General features: G+C 38.6%; 1 protein-coding gene across 1 annotated transcript in view; it reads right to left on the reverse strand.

Moving 5' to 3' along the window:
• Positions 1–22,152, reverse strand: part of LOC124399672 (voltage-dependent R-type calcium channel subunit alpha-1E) — an 84,441-nt gene that overhangs the window by 2,494 nt on the left and 59,795 nt on the right. Inside the window, 24 exon segments of the mRNA XM_046870774.1 lie at positions 230–356; positions 588–694; positions 1,104–1,204; positions 1,520–1,627; positions 1,874–1,979; positions 6,112–6,208; positions 6,909–7,036; positions 8,041–8,206; positions 8,413–8,504; positions 9,091–9,156; positions 9,315–9,431; positions 9,627–9,707; positions 9,796–9,906; positions 12,772–12,936; positions 14,296–14,497; positions 14,834–14,971; positions 15,129–15,289; positions 16,132–16,228; positions 16,445–16,456; positions 18,205–18,311; positions 19,727–19,786; positions 20,176–20,305; positions 20,512–20,530; positions 20,533–20,619. Of these exon segments, the coding sequence (XP_046726730.1) occupies positions 230–356; positions 588–694; positions 1,104–1,204; positions 1,520–1,627; positions 1,874–1,979; positions 6,112–6,208; positions 6,909–7,036; positions 8,041–8,206; positions 8,413–8,504; positions 9,091–9,156; positions 9,315–9,431; positions 9,627–9,707; positions 9,796–9,906; positions 12,772–12,936; positions 14,296–14,497; positions 14,834–14,971; positions 15,129–15,289; positions 16,132–16,228; positions 16,445–16,456; positions 18,205–18,311; positions 19,727–19,786; positions 20,176–20,305; positions 20,512–20,530; positions 20,533–20,619 (2,585 nt within the window).

Below are 22,152 nucleotides of genomic sequence, written 5' to 3' on the forward strand. Positions count from 1 at the left end.
TCCTTTCTTCCTTCCTTCCTTGCTTCCTTCCTTCCTTCCTTCCTTTCTCCCACTCTCCTTCCTTCCTTTTTTCATTCCTTCCTTCTTTCCTCCCTCTGTTTTCCTCCCTCCCTTCCTCTCAAACCTCTCTCTATCCCTTCCTCCATACATTCCATCCTTTTATCTTCTTCCACTGTTTGTGTGTGTGTGTGTGTGTATGTGTGTGTATGTGTGTGCATGTGTGTGTTACCGTGCTGGGGGAGTGTTGAGGTCTGTAGTGGGGTGTGAACTCCTCCTCCTCTGGCTGTGGTGTGATTGGCTGCATGAAGAGTTCCTGAGGAGAAATGGGACTCAACGCCACGAAACCACCTCTCGTCCTGAACACACACACACACACACACACACACACACACACACACACACACACACACGAGTTTTTAAGTGTGTTACTGTCAGAGATGTTACATACGTTCTGGGGATAAAAATGATAAAGCCAGCCACAGTTGTGCTTGATCTCTCTCTCTCTCTCTCTCTCTCTCTCTCTCTCTCTCTCTCTTTCTCTCTCACACATACACACACACACACACACACACACACACAGCACTTACAGAGCGTTTCCTGCACTGTGTGTGAGGAACGGCAGAGCTTTAGCGCTGCACAAAATTTCCTGTGGTAACGACGAGGCATCCATACGCTGGAACATCGGGGCGTGTTTCTGCCACACACACACACACACACACACACACACACGATTTCAACATACACAAATAAAAGTTATCAAGTAATAATAAAAGTGACAATGTGAATTCAGTGTATGTGTGTGTTTGTGTGTGTTTGTGTGTATATTTGTTGTGTGTTTATATATTTCTGTGTGTATGCGTGTATTTGTGGTGTGTTTATATTTGTATGTGTGTCTGTGTATATATATTTGTGTGTGTACAGGTGTGTGTTTATGTGTATATTTGTGTCTATATTTGTGGTGATAACGTGTGTGCATGTGTGTATATTTGTAGTGTTTGTGTGTGTGTCTGTATCTGTGTATATGCACTTGTACGTGTACTCGTGTAGGTTTGTGTGCACATTTCTCTGTGGTGTGTGTGTGTGTGTGTGTGTGTGTGTGTTACTTGTTCCTCCAGTTGCTGTCTGAGTTTTTTCGCTTTGCTCTGTTTGTAATAATCCATGATCATCATGGCGGCGTAGATTTTCCCGATCGTCATGTCGCTCGCTGGAAACGAAAAATTAATTTTGAATTATCAATTTAAAAAATGTAAATGAAAACTGTAAATATAAATATTGTTTATTAAGATGATAACGTAGTAAAAATATGTGTGTATGCTGGTAATAATGTCCCACACACTACATTCCGGAATATACCATTAAGGCTTTTTGTTAGGGGGTAGTGGCTGTAATGAATGTGTATTATAATAATAATAATTATTTTTCATTGCATGTACTTTATTAGATTGTTCCTCTGATTGATTTATTATAATTTTGTAATTATATAAATCTACTGCTAGTGTAGAGGGTTGTGACCTCTGACCTTTATGAATGGGCACCAGCAGGTCCAGAGTCTTCTGAGAGAGATGCGGCCAAATCACGCTGATCTCCTTCTGAAGCTCAATGTCCATCTGTCCACGGTCTTCTCCCCCTACACACACAAGCACATGCACACACCCACACCCACACCCACACACACACACACACACACACACACACACACACACACTCGGACCACTTTGTACTATGTATAAGTCATCACAACTAGGTACATCCTTGTCAATACACTCTAAGGGAACAGAGTGTGTGTGTGTGTGTGTATGTATTTTTGTGTGTGTGTGTGTGTGTGTGTGTGTGTGTGTGCGTGCACTGGTGTGTGTGTGTGTGAGACAAAAACCTCTTGCAATCTTGATTTCCAGGGCGGTGCGGATCAGTGACATCAGTGTGGAGGTGAAATGAACCGTCATCTCAGCGTCCACCGGCATGTTCATCAGCACCAGCCTCTGAGCGTCACCATAGAAACAAAACAGCATGTGAGACACACAGAGGACACACCCACAGTTCAAAGTCACACACTAAAACACACGCTGAGGAAACAGATGCAACATGCTAGGTGGAGATTCTTTCTATCCTCCAGTACTACTCTATTCTCTCTATTTCTACTCCTCCTTGTTCCTCTAACTTCTATACTTGTACTTGTTCCACAGCTCCTCTAGATCTTTCATTACTTTAAGTTCCCTACCTCAGTCTGTTCCTCTACCTCTTCTACCTCTCCCCTATTCTCTAGATCCTCTACTTGTCTTTGGTCCCCGTGCTCTATTTACCTCTTGTTCCTCTAGCTCTTCTACCTCTCCTCATTCCTCCAGCTCCTCTACCTCTCTTCATTCCTCCAGCTCCTCTACCTCTTCTTTTCCACTAGCTCCTCTACCTCTCTTCATTCCTCCAGCTCCTCTACCTCTTCTTTTCCTCTAGCTCCTCTACCTCTCTTCATTCCTCCAGCTCCTCTACCTCTTCTTTTCCTCTAGCTCCTCTACCTCTCTTCATTCTTCCAGCTCCTCTATCTCTTCTTGTTCCTCTAGCTCCTCTACATCTATTTATTCCTCTAGCTCCTCTACCTCTCCTCATTACTCCAGCTCCTCTACCTCTTCTCATTACTCCAGCTCCTCTACCTCTTCTCATTACTCCAGCTCCTCTACCTCTTCTTGTTCCTCTTGCCCCTCTACCATATACATTCCTCCAGCTCCTCTACCTCTCCTCATTTCTCCAGCTCCTTTACCTCTTCTTGTTCCTGTAGCTCCTCTACCTCTCTTCATTCCTCCATCTCCTCTTCCTCTTCTTGTTACTCTAGGTCATCTTCCTCTCTTTAATTCTCCAGCTCCTCTACCTTTTTTCATTCCTCTAGCTCCTCTACCTCTTTATGTTACTCTAGGTCCTCTTCCTCTTCTTATTCCAATAGCTTCTCTACTTCCCCTTGTTCCTTTAGCTTCTCTACTCCTTTTTCCTCTAGCTCCTTTACTTCTCCTCATTCCAAAGCTCATCTACTACTCCTTGTTCTACAGCTAATCTAATCTTTTTTTCCTTTAGCTCCTATAGTTACTATTGTTCCTCCAGCTCCTCTACCATTTTTGTTTTACAGATCCTCAACTTCTTCTCTTTCCTTTAGCCCCTCCACCTCTCCTTTTTCCTCTAGTCAATCCCAGTTCTCCAGTTCCGCAAATTATCCTAATTCCTAGTAATATATTTTCCTCAATTTCTCCTTGTTTTGTTTCTACACTTTTCCTTATTCCTGATTCTCATTTTCTCATCTAGCTCCCATGTCTGGGGCCCCATTTTTTTTTTTTTTCAATATTCTAATGTTTAGTGTATTTGAGAGCTAAGAGATACCTTTGGAGATGAACTGGAACTGGAGACTATAGAAAATAAGACCACTTTCATATTAATGTACCTTCTTTTGGAAAGTGATCTTCAACGAGGATATATTGGGATGATGTTCCAGTGCAACCCTTTGGCCATACATGATCATTTCTATGCTGTGTTCTTAATACACACTCTTGTATTTCTACTTGTTATTCTGGTCTGTGTAGTTCTCTGGGGTTTATCATTGTTCTCCAAGTTCTTGTACTTTGCTCCATGTTCTTAAACATATCCTCCTATAGATCCAATTAGAATTACAAAATAACCTGTAATTACACTCTTCATGTAAATCATCACCATGTCTGCTTCTGAAACCTTACTCTGAACAGAAGATAGGAATCCCCTGACCAGCTGCTGTTATTAGCTGAAGCGAGCAGCACAGCAAAAGGTGATACATGGAAGGAATTCCAAAATACTGCATTTAAATACACAATATAAAAAGGAGAATACACACAAGAATGCTGAAAAGGACAAAACAAACACAATGGCAAGGAATGACCACTGAATCTACGAATACAAACACAATCATTGTGATCATTTATTAAAAAACTACAGTCAGGAACAAAAGTCTGCACACCCTAACAAGGACTGGTTTAAATTGTCCAGGTCCCATGTTAATTATTTCCCACACTCCTCTATTCTTGTTTATCTTCTAGTTTGTCTCTATTCTATGGTTCCCATAATTTGCTAGTATTCCAAAGGTCTATTTGTGTCCACTGTTCTGATTCCACCCATTGTTTTGGTAGTTTCCCTACAGCGCTTAGATTCGTGCTAGTCTTCCTGGTTGTTCCTGTTTCTTTATTTCCTCTAGTTTTCCTTATCAGTCTTATTCTCTTACTGTTTCTATATATTTACCTATTTTCCTTGTCCCTCTAGTTATTCCTAATTCTCCCAGTTAGCCAAATTATCCTTAGTCTTAGCTCTCTTGGTTCATCTAATTTTCCTTAGTTCTCTGTGTTCCTCTAGCTACCAAGGTTCTCTTTATTTCTTTCGTTTCCCTCATTGTCCTTGTTCCTCAAGTCCCCAAGCTTCTACATTTAGTTCAAGTTACTCCCTGTTCTCCAGTTACTTTTACTTATTTCTGTCTCTGGTCCCAATTTCAATCCCAAACTGAGGATGTGTCCATTGTCTTTGATAGGTCCGACATTAATGTAGATGCTCAACATAGCATGTGGAATCAATTCACTCTTATTCTGTCCTTTTACTTCCCCAGGCTGTACATGTCCTTTATTAGGTTTATTCTGATTTCCTTGTTGCCTATGTTCCTGACATATTTCTTGTTCCTCCATGTTATCTATTTCATTTTATATACAAATCTTCTCTTCACCATCCTAATTCCCCAAGATCTCTCTGTCTTCCTTATTCTTATATCCTAATTTATCTCCGTGTCTCTAATTTCCAAGGTTTTCTCCATTTTGTTACCTACATTCTCCCCATCTTCAAAATGCCCCAAGTTCACTGCATCTACATGGTTCATGCCATCTAGATGGTTCCTTATTTTAAGTTCTTCTAGTCCTTGCATCCCATTGTCTTTTATGATAGACTTTGTTCCCCATTTCTTCCCTATCCCCATAGCTAGATTAACCTATGACCCCAATTCCAAAAATAGTTGGGACACGGTGTAAAATGTAAATAAAAGCAGAATGCAATGATTTGTAAAGCAGATGAGCATTGACCCAGAAAGGATGACAGCATTTCTGGATAATGTTCACGCGTGCCTTCTTCTTTGCATGATAGAGATCATTCTAACATTTCTTACAAATGCCCAATACATGATATTTACTCATTTATTCCATTCCTCTAAATAATTACATTGTGGCCCACACTTTTGGACCTGACTGGACAGACTGAGCCCTAAACTGATATTTTAAATTATTTTTTTAAGGATCATATTTTCTACCTTATAAGCCACCTTGGAGGGGCATTTCTTGCCCAGGCCAAGCGGCGGAGACATGAAGGTCAGCATCTCGTACATATCAGTGTAGTGAATACGACCACTGGGGGGCACCATCGAGGAGTGTGATGAGCAGTAGGAAGAGGAGAAGGAGGACGGATAGAGCATTTCCATAAAAAGGAAGGAGGGGAACATGGAACAGAGGAAGAAAACAAAGACAAAGGGAAAAGAAACAGAGGAAAGTCAGTTTAGCTGTCCATCTAGGAGGAAAGGAGGATAGCATAACATCTTTCTATGCTGCTTTAGCATAGAATCGCATGAGGAGACAAAATCAGGTTACAGGACAGCCAAAGACATCGGTAGAGGACCTGAAGGATTTGAAAAGTCAATTAAAGGAAACCGTTTAATCACAGAAACAGGCATTATGCTACGTTTAGGACTTAATTTATGTTCACGTCTATGTTTGGGCAAATATTTAGCTATATTTTACTAGTGATGTAAGCTAAAACTTAATCATGAGCCAACTCTCTGTAGTTTGCTCTCTCAAGTTTTATCTTATATCCCAAAAATAATATTTGAGTTATTCTTGTTTATCAAATTATGCCAATTTATGAACGTGACAATATGAAACGATGTCATCAGAAGAGCACCAATCAGAGTCATAGTGTTTCTGTGTGAACGGGGAACCTCCACTTTGCTTTTCTTGGTCCTTTTGAAGGAGAAAAAGTGACATTGACGATGTGACCGGATATGGAAAGTGGGCGGGGTTCGGTCAAAAGGAAGGCAGGATAAATGTAGGGAAGTGTATATTATGGGCGGAGCCAAACCTTGCATGCCACCCTGTAGGGGCAATTCTTCCCGAAGCCCAGAGGGGGCGATATAGTGCGCACTACTTTGTACATGTCCTTATAGTGAATCCTGCCGCTGGAAGAGGAAACACATCGTTAGCATCGATACAACTGCTGTGGAGAAGGGGATTTATTTGTTCAGTTACTCATTCAGTCATTTGTTTATTTAGTCACCCTTTTCTATTCAAATATATCATTTATTTAATTACTTTCTTTTACATATCTGTTCATTTATAATTTAGTTATTTGTTTGTTTGTTTACCAGTTTCTTCTTTCACTTCTTCAATCCTTAATTTCATTTATTCAACTCATTCTTTGATTTTTTTTCTATTAGTCATTCAATTATTTTACTATTAGTTTATTCTTTCACTCTTTTAATTGATTCAATTCTTTAATTTTTCATCCATTGATTCATTTATTAATTAATTCATTTATTCATATGTTTTCTTCATTTATTCCTCCATTATTTTATTCATTCATTCAACCATGTCTTGCTTATTTGTTCCTCAATCTTCCATCCATCCATCCATCCATCCATCCATCCATCCATCCATCCATCCATCCATCTATCCATCCATCCATCCATCCATCCATCCATCCATCCATTCACTTTCTTCATCTAATTATTTGTTCACCTCATATTATAATCACAAGATTGTTCCTTTAATTATCACCTTTCAAGAAAACTGTGTGTCCGTGTGTGTGTGTGTGTGTGTGTGTGTGTGTGTGTGTGTGTGTGTGTGTGTGTGTGTTTGTGTGTGTGTATGTGTACTCACCAGGCCGCTCTGTCATATTGTCCCCACATCCTCACAAACTCGTCCAGGTGATGAGGACCGAGAATCGAGGAGTCACGTGTCAAATACTCAAAATTATCCATAATCACTGCAACAAACAGATTCAACATCTGGAGAGAGAAAGAGAGACAGACAGAGAGACAAAGAGAGGAATAGAGAGACAGGCAAAGAAAGCAAGATAGACAGAGAGAACGAGTGAGAAAGGGACAGAGGGGAAGAGGGAGAAAATGAGAAAGACAGAGAGAGGATAAAGAGAGACAGAGAACAAGAGAGAGAGAAAGAGAGAGAGAGAAAGTGAAAAAGAGAGACAAAAGAGGAAAGAGAAGGAGAGAGAGACAGAGAGATAAAGAGAGAGAGAGAGAGAGAGAGAGAGAGAGAGAGAGAGAGACAGAGAGACAGAGAGAAATCAATTTGACAATTAATTTATTAATGAAACAAAGATTACATTTTTTTTTTTTTACTTTTTTTTACTTTTCATGTTGTGGAACATCCTCAAGAGACACTAGTTCCTGTTTTTATGTACGTTACAGCAGCTACTGTATAAACACTCTCCTTCACAGACCTCTCTTTTTTCTCTTTCATGTAAAAATATAGACTTTTAAAATTTGAGCCGATGCTCTGATCCACAGTGACTTATCTCATTCATACACCTGATCAGCTGTGGGGCTAAGGGCATTGCTGATAGACTGAGGAGTGGCAGCTTGGTGGGGATGGGATCTGAACTTACGATCTTCAGCTCCAAAGTCCAATGCCTTAACCAATATACTACCACCCCAATAATACCACCTTAATCTAAATAATAATAGATTCTAATATAATAGAAATATTAGAAATAAGCTACCACCTTAATGAGAACAAAAACCTTTTTATGTGGAACTGAAAAAGTCAGAAAACCTACAGTCGCCTCCGACACTGCAGACACCTTCCATGTTAATAAAAGCAGTTGCTATAGAAACAATAGCATACCAGAAGGAATGTATTAATATAAACCATCTGAGAGAATTCATCAACACCTTCTGACCAATCACAGACCAGGATTCTGCAGTGTTGTGAGGTATAATTGTAAAATAAGTAAATGTGTTTGTGTTGTGTGTGTTGTGTGTGTGTGTCGGACCAGAAAGGAGCTGAAGAAGATAAAGGAGACAAAGTAGAAGTAGGCAAAGTCAGTGCCGCATCCTCCTTCAGGCTCGGAGTGAGGGATGAGGGACAGGTCGGCTTCACATTTCTGCCCTCCTAAACACGACAACATAATCTCTTGCCACGACTCGCCTGTCGCACTCCTACACAAACACACACACACACACACACACACACACACACACACACACACACACACACACACACACACACACACAAAGAGAGGATATTTTACTGCCTAAAGCACTAAAGTAGATAAAAATGCTGCATTTTTTATATGTATGTTTTATTATACACACACACACACACACACACACACACACACACACACACACACACAGAGTTGTACCTAAAGAGTAACATCAAGGCACCAAAGAAAGTTTTGAAGTTGTTGTGTTGGTTGATGTGAGTTTCTCCGTTCAGCTTGATGTTTCCGAAAACCTGCAGAAACACAAAATTCACAACACACGTTTAAACACAATAGTACACAATAAAACACAAATAATACACAATACACTATAACACATGATAATAAACAACAAAACACAAATAATACACAATAAACAATAACATGATAACACAAAAGACAAATAATACACAATACACAATTATACACAATCATATACAATAAATCACAAACAACACACAATACCACATGATAATACACAACACACAGTAGTAATAAATAAACACATAAAGCAATAATAAACAATAAGACATTAGCATTAATGCACGTGAAGACACAAGACAATAATACGCAATAATACGCGACAACCATTAATCCACATTAATACACAATGCAAAATAATAAACAATGCGCAAAACATGAAAATACACAGAACACAATAGTACACAATAGTACAACACAATAATAAATAACACCTATTACTACACGATACACAGACAAATGCACAGTAATCTAGAGCAATAAACAATAATGCACAACACAAATCAGTGCAAAACACAGGGAGTTTTGTGTGTGTGTGTGTGTGTGTGTGTGTGTGTGTGTGTGTGTGTGTATATATACCTGCATGCCTATTATGGCGTAGATGAAGAAAAGCATGGCGATGAGTAAACACACGTATGGTAGAGCCTGAGGAAAGATCAGAAACAAACAAATTTATTTTTTTACATTTAACTTTTATATTTTTATTATTATTATTATTATGATGATGATGATTATTATTATTATTATTATTATTATTATGATTATTATTATCATCATCATCATAATCATGGATAATCTGTAACCTTGAAGGACTGGACGAATGTCCAGAGGAGGATGCGGATGGTGTATCCCTGTCTGAGCAGCTTTATGAGCCGAGCTGCTCGAAACAACTTTAGGAAGCTCATGTTAAAGGAAGCAGACTACACACACACACACACACACACACACACACACACACACACACACACACACACACACACACACACACAAATGTAGTTTCAGTACAATAAACTACAATAAACTAAAAGATCTATGCAGTGTATATGAATGTAATATAAAGGTTATATGAAGGATATTGGTTTTCAATTGATTTCAACTTAATTTGCTTTTGTTACCTGTTGGTCAACCACAATTTCTGTGATACTTCCCAAGACGGTAATGAAATCAAATATATTCCACGTGTCTCTGAAATAATTCTGAAAAACAGAAAAGAAGTTGAACCCCTCTGCTTACAGTGTTATACAGTGTGTGTGTGTGTGTGTGTGTGTGTGTGTGTGTGCTCACCACAAAACCAAACGCCAAGATCTTGAGAACACACTCGACAGAGAAGAGCACGGTGAATGCAGTGTTGAGGTGTTTCAGCACAGCGTCATATACAGGAGGAGCTGAATAATACTGAGAAAGAGAGAGAGGAGAGAGAGAGAAACTTATCTTAGCTACTGGGAAACTCAAACCCAACTCCAAAGTAAAAAGGAGTGTTATGTGGCCCTGAACAGACAGTACAGCACGGCAGAGTATCCGAGCACGGTGAGTGATGCAAAACTGAGACACACTTTGACGAAGTACAGACTCAGTGGACACGGTCTGGCCCTGGAGAGCAGAGACTGTACCAGCAGTGTTTACTGAACACAGTAGAGACAGAGCTGCACTTCCTCACTGAATGCACAAAATACAACCACATTCAAACCCGATTCTTCACCAAAAAAAACTAAATCATCCTCAATTTGAACTCCCTTGAAGCCCCAAACAAACTGCCCCACCTACTGGGGGAGCACAGAGAGCTGCACACTGGTAGCCTATTACATACACACTTGCCAACAGGTGAAGGACAGTGTGTGACCATGTCTCTTAGTGTATGCAACACACACACACACACACACACACACACACACCTGTATATGCATTTACTTACCGTAGTTTTTATTAGTTTGTTATTATAGTTATATTATAGACTATTATTATTATTGTTTATTGTTATCTCCAACATACAAATGTCCATATTTGTCATGCCAATAAAGCAAACATTGAATCTTGAATCATTGAATATGAGAGAGAGCGAGAGAGAGAGAGAGAGAGAGAGAGAGAGAGAGAGAGAGAGAGAGAGAGAGAAATAATCAGGAAAAGAGAAGAGAGTCAGAGAAAGAGAGAAAAAATATTCAGGAGAGCTTCAGAAAGAGAGAATCAAGAGAGAGCCAGATGGGAAGAGTAAAAAAAGTCAAAGAGAGTCAGAGAGAAAGGAAGGAGTCAGAAAGAGAGAGCGTGCGCTTGTGTGTGTGTGTGTGTGTGTGTGTGTGTGTGTGTGTGTGTGTGTGTGTGAGAGAGAGAGAGAGAGAGAGAGAGAGAGAGAGAGAGAGAGAGAGAGAGAATTAAAGAGAGAGAGAGAGTGTCAGAGCATTAAAAAAAATGAGAGAGACAGAGTGAAAAATGGAATCAGAGAGAGAAATGGTTAGTTTTAGTTCATGATCTTGTTTTGCAGAGAGAAGAACAGATAGAGGTTTATGTCTGACTTTTCCATAAAGATCATGCTGTGTGAACAGTGCTGTAGTAGAACAGTGCATCATCACAGATCTCAGATCCATGAGATCAATCTTTGCTCTATCTCAGCTCAATCAGTATTATCATTGCTGTATCTCAGCTTCATCAGCTCTATCTCTGCTCTATTCCAGCTCAATCATCTTTATCTCTGCTCTATCCCAGCTTCATCAGCTCTATATCTGCTCTATCAGAGCTCAATCAGATCTATCTCAGCTACATAATCAATGGATATCGGACTACCTCACAGACCGAACACAGTAAGTGAGGACTCGTGACTGTGAGGCTGACATGGTTGTCTGCAACACTGGAGCCCAGCAGGGAACTGCTTCCGTTCCTCATCACCATCCACACTGCAGACTTCATGTTCATCCCAGCATCCTGTCACCCGCAGAAGTTCTCTGAGGACTCTGTTATCATCGGTCTGATCACTGATGATGAGGACAGGGACTACAGAGGACTGATCCAGAACTTTGTGGACTGGTGGAAATGGAGCTGTATCCAGATAAACGTAGGCAAGACTAAAGAACTGGTGGTGGATTTTCGTAGGCACAAACGTATTATTTAATATATAATTATCACCAGTGAACATTTAGGGAAAGGACATTGTGAGAGTGGACTCTTACAAATACCTGGGTGTTCATCTGAACAGCAAACTGGACTGGACAGATAATACTGAAGCAATTTACAAGAAAGGACAGAGCAGACTCTTACTGCTGAGAAGAATAAGGTCTTTTGGAGTGCAGGGAGAGTTACTGGGGACCTTTTTTGACTCTGTGGTGGCCTCAGCCATATTATATAGTGTGGTCTGCTGGGAAAGGATGAAAGGAGGATGGTAGGTAAACTCTTATCATTTCTGCAGAACGAATCTCACCCCACTTTTCTTCCTGCTGCTATTAGACTTTACAATCAGAGCGGCTCCCAATGAACCAGTCACCATAATACACATTGTTATTACTGTTTAACTGTGCAATGATAACAATAACAAAGTTTATTAAGCAACACATGTGCAATAAAAATAATTTAAAACCGTGCATTACTACCTATGTGCAATATGTCTGATAGCGTAACTACATACTCGTGGTCTCTTTTATATTTAAATCTTTTCCTTTTTTTGTATTTATACATTGTGTTGTGTATAAACTATATACTGTATTATGTCTCTATTCTTATCTGTATATTTGCACATTTATTTATTATCTATCTCTACTCCATTTACTCTATCTCTGCCCTAGCTCTACTCTATCTGCTCTGTCTCAGCTCTATCTCTGCCCATTCTAGCTCAGCTCTATCTTAGCTTTATTTTTGCTCTGTCTCTGCTCTATTCCAGCTCTATCTGCTCTATCTCTGCTCCATCTTAGCCTTACCTGCTGTCTCTGCTCTATCTCAGCTCTATGTCAGCACTGTCTGCTCTATCTCAGCTCTATTTCTAATTCTGCTCTGCCCCTTCTAGCTCGGCTCTATCTAAGCTTTATCTTTGCTCTATCTCTGCTCTATCCCAGCTCTATCTGTGCTCTTTCTGCTCTATCTAATCTCTATCTATGCTATATCTGCTCCAGCTGAGAGATCTTCCTGGTCTTTAACAGTTTTCACTCAACGGCCATTTCTGAACTTATGTTCTGATGTTTTATTCAGTTTAGCTGTTTTATTTTGGTTTTAAAAAGAAACATGCTATTAATGCACGTGTGTGTTGTGTGTGTGCATGTGTGTGTGCATGTGTGTGAGTACCTTCATCATGAGAACGATGGTGTTGAGTGTGATCATGGTCAGCACCGTGTACTCAAACGAAGGCGAAACCACGAAGTGCCACAGTCGATACTGGAACGTGTGGCGGTTCTGTGGCATGTAGCGCGTTAGTGGCTTAGCACTGATGGCGAAGTCGATACATGCCCTCTGAACCATACACACACACACACACACACACACACACACACACACACACACACACACATACACGACAACATTTAAAAGAAAGAAGAATATCAAAACACTATTTTTCTGACAACTTTTTACTTTTACTCATTACATCTTTACACAAAAATTTCTACTTCTTAGGAAGTTATTTTCAAAACTGCCTCGTTACTTCAGTTTAATCTATTTGGTGAAATGTTAATATTTTTTTTCTCACTGCACCAGTTTCAATCCATCAACCTATTTCCTGTCATTTCGCATCTACCACTGGTGTATAATTTCCTGGTTTTCACACACCACAGACACAGGCTAGTTTACGAAGCTAACAATAAGCAAGGCAGAAGGCAATGGTTCACGTGGATGAGACAGAGGGAGTCATGATCACATGATCATCATATTTTCTCTGCTTGTGTTCTATATGGTGGATGTTCAGCCTGGAAAAAAACATTAGGTAAAAAAGTGTGACATTTGACCATGTTTTATTAAAATATAAATAAATAGATATTTAGAAGGAGCGACAACATTTTTTTTTTATGCAAAACACGTTTATTGAAAACTCCACCGAAAAATAATTAATAAACATTAAATAAACATTTGATTTACTAAGGTGCCAAGTCTCAAATCAGCATTAAAATCTGCCATGATGCAAACAATTAACCCTCTGGTGTCGACAAACGCGACAGCGCATTTTTCTTTCCTCATAACGCTGAAACAAACATGAATTAAAAAGTTATTTTGATAAGAGCAATACATCATTCTAATCTGTAAAGGGTCTCCCTTTATTTGTATACACTCATAATAACAACAAAATGCTGGGCTTTTGCAAAATAAAGAAAACATACAGGTTGCACGCTTTGTCATCTCTCTTCACAGACACACAAATTAAACAACCTGAATCTTGGTGAATACTCGCCTCACAGCCATAATAAATATACGAATAAAAAAGCTTTTAAATAAACCATGTTACATAGAAAACAAATATTCTCTGATTATGAGATCAGTATAAAAGTTAGAAGAGGTACAGTTCCTCTGGTATCACCTCATAAACGTTAATGTAGAAACATAGCAAAGGTTCCATTTGATGTTCTGATGATTTATGTATTTTAAAACACTTACCTTTAATAAATTATTCAGTAAATTAGTAATTTACTTTCAAAAATTTACAAGAATATTTTGGTAATGGGTACTTTTAACTTGAGTCGTTTAAAACATAGGTATCTGTACTTCTACTTAAGTGAAGGATGTGTGTATTTTGCCACCTGTGTGTGTGTGTGTGTGTGTGTGTGTGTGTGTGTGTTTGTTGATGTACATTATGTGTGTGTATGTGCATATGTGTTTCACCTCGTTCTTCTCCAGGCTGCACTCCTCCATCATCTTGTCTCCTTGCTCCTGGAAGGTGATGATGATCAGAGCCACAAAGATGTTGACAAAGAAAAACGGAAAAACCACAAAATAAATGACGTAGAAGATGGACATCTCCATCCGATTCCCCCGACTCGGACCCTGATCCTCATCTGTCACGTCCACTGAGTGCTGTAGAACTCTGTTTTACACACAGATACACACATCAGTATGTTGAAATAATAGTGATTATGATAACCATTCATAACACATTATTTCGGAATTTCGGATCGAGGTTTGCCGCTGATCCAATATTCACATAACAAACAAAAAACAAACACAAAATTTTAATATAATGATAATAATAATACCTTGTAAAAATAAATAAATAAATATACACATTGTTATTAAGAGATATGAGAGATAAAGGAGGTGGTAACTGTCATTAATATGTAAACACACACACACAAACACACACACACACACACACACACACACACACACACACACACACACACACACACACACACGCACTTACTGAGGCCAGCCTTCTCCTGTAGAGACGGTGAAGAGTGTGAGTAACGCCCAGATCACGTTATCGTAGTGAAAATCGTGCCTTTTCCACTCACGTTTCTTCACCTCCTTCTTATCTTTGTTGTAGTCGATGTAATAACCCCTGAAACACACACACACACACACACACACACACACACACACACACACACACACAGCAGGTAATGCAGGTTACAGCAGGTGTTTCAGTAAGGACAACTAAAGCGTGATGTTGTGTGGAAAAGTCACGTGTGTGTTTTACATGTGTGTGTAAGACGTACTGACAGTCCTTCTCCGTGTCCTTGGACCCGTCAGTGCAATAGAAGAACTTTCCCTTAAAGAGCTGCACAGCGATGACGGCGAAGATAAACATGAAGAGTTTATAGACGATGAGGATGTTAAAGACGTTCTTCAGAGATGTCACCACGCAATCAAACACCGCCTAGACACACACACATATACACACACAGATACACATACACACACGTACACATTAACACATATAGATAGATAAAGACACACACACACACACACACACACACACACACACATATCAGGGCTGTCAATCAATAAAAAACACATGATTTTTATCTTTTTTAAATGTACCTTAAATTAATACTTTTCAAGTTTGGAAAACTTTAATCAACATGCTCATGGACAAATATGGATGCTTTATGCAAATTTATGTTTATTATTAGTGAAACCAAACTCAACATAGAGGATGAAGACAAAATATTCTTGTAAATGTTCTAAAGTAATTATATATTTAAATGACGTAAATCATCAGGACATTAAACAGAACTTTTGCTATGTTTCCACACGGACGGAATTTTTTTATATTTTTGATAAAAATGGTCACAAATGTGCGCTGAATTATTCGGCTGTTAATAGAATTAGTGCCGTTAAAATAAATTTGCGTTAATGCTGACCTTATCAACATTGACAGCTCTAATATGTATATGTATATATACACACACACACACACACACACAGTATATACAGTATGTACAGTATCTCTCAAAAGTGAGTACACCTCTCACATTTCAGCAACCATTTGATTATATATTATAAAAAATAAAAATTTAACACAAAATACAGCCATTATTGTCTGAATTGTCACTTTTGTGAGATACTGTACTTGATTAAATGTCTTATATGTTATATTTTTATTTATAAATGTAATAAAAGTATTTATTTATTTGAAAATTGTAGTTAAAATGTTTTTCCTGTATATTCATTTCTTTTTAAACATTGTTTTTGACAGGCCCCGCCCCTTTTGCTCACCTTTAGTTTAGGAAGTCTTTTTATGGTCTTCAGTGGCCGAAGCACTCGCAGCACTCGCAGGGACTTGATGGTTTTAATGTCTCTTCCTTTATTATTCCTGTAGGACACACATACACACACACACACACACACACACACACACACACACACACACACACACACACACACACACACGTGCACTCAATCAGATGCTCATTATTTTTTTTTAATGTTAGTAAATTGTAAAACACACACACACACACACACACACACACACACACACACACACACACACACACAAACATACACACAAATGTAGGAAGTGTGTTTTTACCCCAGTACATTCCTGGCAGAAGAAGGGGAGGAGCCACAATCCAACAGGAACCAACCAACCAACAAACAAACAAACAAACATAAACAACCGTAAACAGACTAGAGCTCTGCGCATGTGCAGTGTGTGTCAACACAAAGTATAAACGTAAAAACACATCACACACACACACACACACACACACACACACACACACACACACACACACACACACACTTAACATTTAACCTCTTTCTTATCAACTCACAAATGAGGAATTTCGCAATCACAAAATTGGATTCAAACTGAAAGAAGTATAAAACATTACACTGTATATTACTCAATATATTATATTACTCATATATAAAAAAAGCCCAAAATATATATATATGTAATGAATAAATTAACAAAACCATGTTTTAAAGTTGACTTCAAGGCTACAAGCTAAAATAAAAAAATAAGCTAAAATAATTAATTAAAACAAAAAGTGAATAAGAAAAATGGAACAATCCAGCAGGGGGCAGACAACCACAGTTAAACAAACCACAGTTAAATATCATTCCAACATTTAAACTGGTGTCTTATATTTTGATGAATTTAATTCTGAGTAGATCTGAAGCACCATAAAATCCAAGTATGGAGTAGTAAAAATTATTACTAAGAATAAATCCTTACATGACAAAGAAATTTACACGGGTTGTAAATGTACACGTTTTAGTTGAACTGTTTAATAAGCATTAATCCTCCTTCACAAATCCACACACTCTAAACTTTACATCCACCTAAAATACTAATCCCCACTTTTTTGCCACTAATACTTTCAAGTTAACGAATATGAGACATGGGTTTGTTTTCTGTAATATAGTAAGTTTTAAGATGCACAGAACTATTACTACTCTCATTATCCATAAAAAAAAGATGGTAGCAGTTTATGAATAATACTAGAGTACCATATATAGTAATATAGTGTACAGAACACTTTCTATAAATAAATGTAATAACCTGGAAAAACGTGAAAAATAAGGATTATGGTGTGGATGCTACAGTGACCTACATAAATGCTGCGGAAAAAAATCGATGTAGTCTTTCCCAATTTTTTTCAGATAATTTCAGGTTTTTTGTGTCGATTTTGAGTTGTTTGTTAAGTCTATCAAAACCTGTCAACCCTGGTGTAAAAGTCCATTTAAAACTCACTAAAATAGCGCTGGGCCGTGTGCTGGAGACTGGATGTTATTTTATCTCTGTCTTTTACAGGGTTACTCAAAATATTCATTAAATAGCAGCCTGTAGCATTAATAAGGTGTGTGTGTGTGTGTGTGTGTGTGTGTGTGTGTGTGTGTGTGTGTGTGTGTGTAGAAAAGATAATATCTTGAATTCATTTCATTTGAGGCTTTGTTTTCAAACGTGATCTAAAATATAAACTTTGTGTGTTAATAAACAATGTATTTGGTATTGGTTTGTGTCGATAGATAGATATAGATAGATAGATAGATAGATAGATAGATAGATAGATAGATAGATAGATAGATAGATAGATAGATAGATAGATAGATAGATAGATAGATAGATAGATAGATAGATAGATAGATAGATAGCAGGAGGTTTGTCCAAACTTTCTGCTTCAGTGTTTTTCTTTATTTATGTATATTATTTAAAATTTTCAAAGGCAATGAAATTATGACAGAACAAATATGGAAATATGTAGTCAACATAAACATATTTAATTAACCAAAAATATGTTTTATGTTTTCAATTCTTCAAAGTAGCCACCATCAAACACTCACGTCAGAGCAAATGCCACCAGTGCTCCTACAACCACAATAAAATCCAGAATGTTCCACAGATCACGAAAATAAGAGCCATCATGAAGGATTAGGCCCTGCTCGATCATCTAGACACACACACACACACACACACACACACACACACACACACACACACACACATTAGTAATATGTTAGTAATATGTAAAAGTTATGGTATAAGAGTATAAGTAAAAGTATAAGAGTTGCTCAGGGTTGGTAAAGTGTAAGAGATACTCAGTGTTGTTAAGGTGTAAAATGTACTTAGAGTTGGTAAGGTGTAAGAGTTAGTCAGGGGTGGTAAGGTGTAAGAGTTAGTCAGGGGTGGTAAGGTGTAAGAGTTAGTCAGGGGTGATAATGTATACAAGTTAGTCAGGGGTGGTAAGGTGTAAGAGTTAGTCAGGGGTGGTAAAGTATAAGAGTTAGTCAGGGGTGGTAAGATGTAAGAGTTAGTCAGGGGTAGTAAGGTGTAAGAGTTAGTCAGGGGTAGTAAGGGGTAAGAGTTAGTCAGGGGTAGTAAGATGTAAGAGTTAGTCAGGGTAGTAAGGTGTAAGAGTTAGTCAGGGTAGTAAGGGGTAAGAGTTAGTCAGGGTAGTAAGGTGTAAGAGTTAGTCAGGGGTAGTAAGGTGTAAGAGTTAGTCAGGGGTGGTAAGGTGTAAGAGTTAGTCAGGGGTAGTAAGGTGTAAGAGTTAGTCAGGGGTAGTAAGGTGTAAGAGTTAGTCAGGGGTGGTAAGGTGTAAGAGTTAGTCAGGGGTGGTAAGGTGTAAGAGTTAGTCAGGGGTAGTAAGGTGTAAGAGTTAGTCAGGGGTAGTAAGGTGTAAGAGTTAGTCAGGGGTGGTAAGGTGTAAGAGTTAGTCAGGGGCTTAGTAAGGTGTAAGAGTTAGTCAGGGGTAGTAAGGTGTAAGAGTTAGTCAGGGGTGGTAAGGTGTAAGAGTTAGTCAGGGGTAGTAAGGTATAGGAGTTAGTCAGGGGTGGTAAGGTGTAAGAGTTAGTCAGGGTAGTAAGGTATAGGAGTTAGTCAGGGGTGGTAAGGTGTAAGAGTTACTTGGGGTTGGTAAAGTGTAAAAGTTACTTGGGGTTTTTTAAGGTGTAAAAGTTAGTCAGGGTTGTTAAGGTATAAAATCAACTCAGGGTTGGTAATGTGTAAAAGTTGAGGTTAGTAAAGTGTAAAATCTACTTAAGGTGAGTAAGTAAGTTAAATATTACTCAGAAAAACTCTGGGTTAGTGAAAGTTAATTGCAACTCAGAGATACCTAGGGTCAGTAAAACTGTTTCACTCAGATCGTCCTGGTCTGTTAAAGTTTCATGTTACTCAGACTTTAAAAGGGCTGGGGTTGTAAAATCTCAGGTAAGTTTTAAGATTTCAGCCTTGCCACTCAACACTAGTGGAAGGATTCAGATTGGTCTTAGATTAGGATATATATAGATATGTACATATTTTTTTGTTTGTATTAATATTTACTAGCTTTTAACAAATGATAATGAGTAGTTGAGACTCTCTCACCTTAATTATCATTTCAAATGTAAAAACTCCAGTGAACACGTAATCAAAGTAGCGCAACACCTGTTGGAGGAAACATCATGAAGCAGAATAAATAGGAGTTACAGCCTACAAGCACGCTAAACAAAGACCATCATCCATCATCTCTGCACATTAACACTGTTCGCTTCGTTCGCTGCAAATAATGAAATGAAATGAAATGAATAGCCGACATTAGCGCGCTAAATATAACCCCAACAATGATTGTGTCCTAGCGCTGCCCTGGTTCATTTCATCCAAATTGTAATTTGCCCCCACAAAATCATAATGAATGCTTAATACATTTCTCTGTTGGTCTGAAGGTTTCGTGATGGATTCCTAAATAATCAGACCTGACTGTCTTTATGCAGTTATTGGACTCAGGTTTTTACCTGACCTATCTTAAATTATAAATACGATAATAAAAGCTTTACTTTATTCCATCCTGAGTTTGTAGCCACTGGATCTTCAGCCGCCAGAGCGATACTGCTCGCAGCGATGACCAACAGGATACACATTTCAAAATAACGCAGATTGACCACATAATGGCACGCCCTGCGAATCCTGAGTGGCATAGAAAGACAGAAAATGAAAAAGAGAGAGAGAGAGAGAGAGAGAGAGAGAGAGATAGATAGAGAGAGAGAGAGAGAGAGAGAGAGAGAGGGAGAGAAAGAGAGAGAGAGAGAAAGAGAGAGAGAGAGTGGGAAGTTAAAAGGGTTCTGTACAAACTGTTCAATGGTAATTCTGTCATAACTGTAGCAAGTTCTTACGGATTGTGTGGTTTAAAATGAACATGCTGTCTGGGGGAGTTCTTGAACGATTTGCTGCTTCCTCGTCGTCCTTCTCCGATTTTGATGCCTCCAGATCTTTATTTTTTGCTGCGGCACAAAAAAAATTCTCATAATCCACTGCAATGATGTTCAATTTCATTCCATTTATTAGCCTCTGAAATCTCATGAAACTCATGAGACTCATGAGATTATATATATCTATCTCACAAAAGTAAGTACATCCCTTGTAAGCAACCATTTTAGTAAATCATCTCAAAGGGAGAATACTATAAAAATAAAACTTGGATATATTTTAGAGTAGTCAATGTGCAGTATAGCAGTACAGGACATTTGCTGTGCTTTAAAAATAACTCTGAACATACAGTAATTATTGTCTAAATCGCTGCCAACAAAAGTGAGTACACCCTAAGTGATAGCTGTACATCATGTTCATGTTTTTGTCTGCTTGATAGGACCATACAAATTTGTGTATCTTGTATTAAAGCCGTTACAATTTGGTGCTTTAAATACAATTATCTCATACTGACCACTGGATGTTCAACATGGCAGCTCATAGCAAAGAACTCTAAGGATTTGTGAATTAAAATTGTTGCTCTCTAATTGATGGCCTAGGCTGTAAGAAGGTTTTCTAAGACAGGTTCCACTCAGAAAAAAGGCCTCGCAAAGGTTCCATCAAAGAAGTTGAGTCCTCAAGCTGTGTGTCAGGTGCAGAAATCAGCTTCAAAAAAACAGATGCATGAGTGATGCTAGCATTGCTTTAGAGGTTGCAGAAGCGGAAGGGCCTCTTGTCAGGGCTCAGACCATATGCCACGCACTGCAACAAGCCAGTTTGCCTGGCAGTCTTCCCAGAAGGAAGCCTCTTTTGAAGCTGGCTCACAAGAAAGCCAGCAGACAGTTTGCTCCAGACAACCTGTCCAAGAGCATGAATTACTGGAACCATGTCCTGAAGTCTGATGAGATTAGGATAAACTTGTTTGGCTCAGATGGTGTCCAGAATGTGAGGAGTACCAAGAAAGTTTTGCCTTGCATCATGGTCTGGGGCTGCATGAGTGCTGCTGGTACTGGGGAGATATGGTTCATTGAGGGAAACATCAACTCCAACCTGCACTGATATTCTAAAGCAGAAGATGATGCCCTCCCTTTAGAAACTGGGCTGTCTGGCAGTTTTGCAACATTATAACAACCCCAAACACTAAAGGTTGCTGAAAGTGAAGATGATGTAGTGGCCAAGTATGTCTCCAAACCTGAACCCTATTGAGCACCTGTGGGGCATCCTAAAGGAGAAGGTGGAAAAATGCCATGGGTCTAACATCCAGCAGCTACATGATGTAATTGTGGAGGATTGGAAGAGGATCCCAGCAACAACCTGTGCAGCTCTGGTGAATTCCATGCCCAGGAGGATTAAGAGAGTGCTACAAAATATTGACACTTTGGACACAGTTTTAAAATGTTGACTTAGGGTGTACTCACTTTTGTTGCCAGCTATTTAAATGGCTGTATGTTGGGTTATTTTTAGAGGACAGTAAATCTGTACTGCTATACAAGCTGCACATTGACTACTGTAAAATATATCCAAGTTTAATTTCTATAATATTGTCCCTTGAGAATATATAATAAAAT

The sequence above is a fragment of the Silurus meridionalis genome, chromosome 17, assembly GCF_014805685.1.
Source record: "Silurus meridionalis isolate SWU-2019-XX chromosome 17, ASM1480568v1, whole genome shotgun sequence".
In the NCBI taxonomy this organism is placed as follows: domain Eukaryota; kingdom Metazoa; phylum Chordata; class Actinopteri; order Siluriformes; family Siluridae; genus Silurus; species Silurus meridionalis.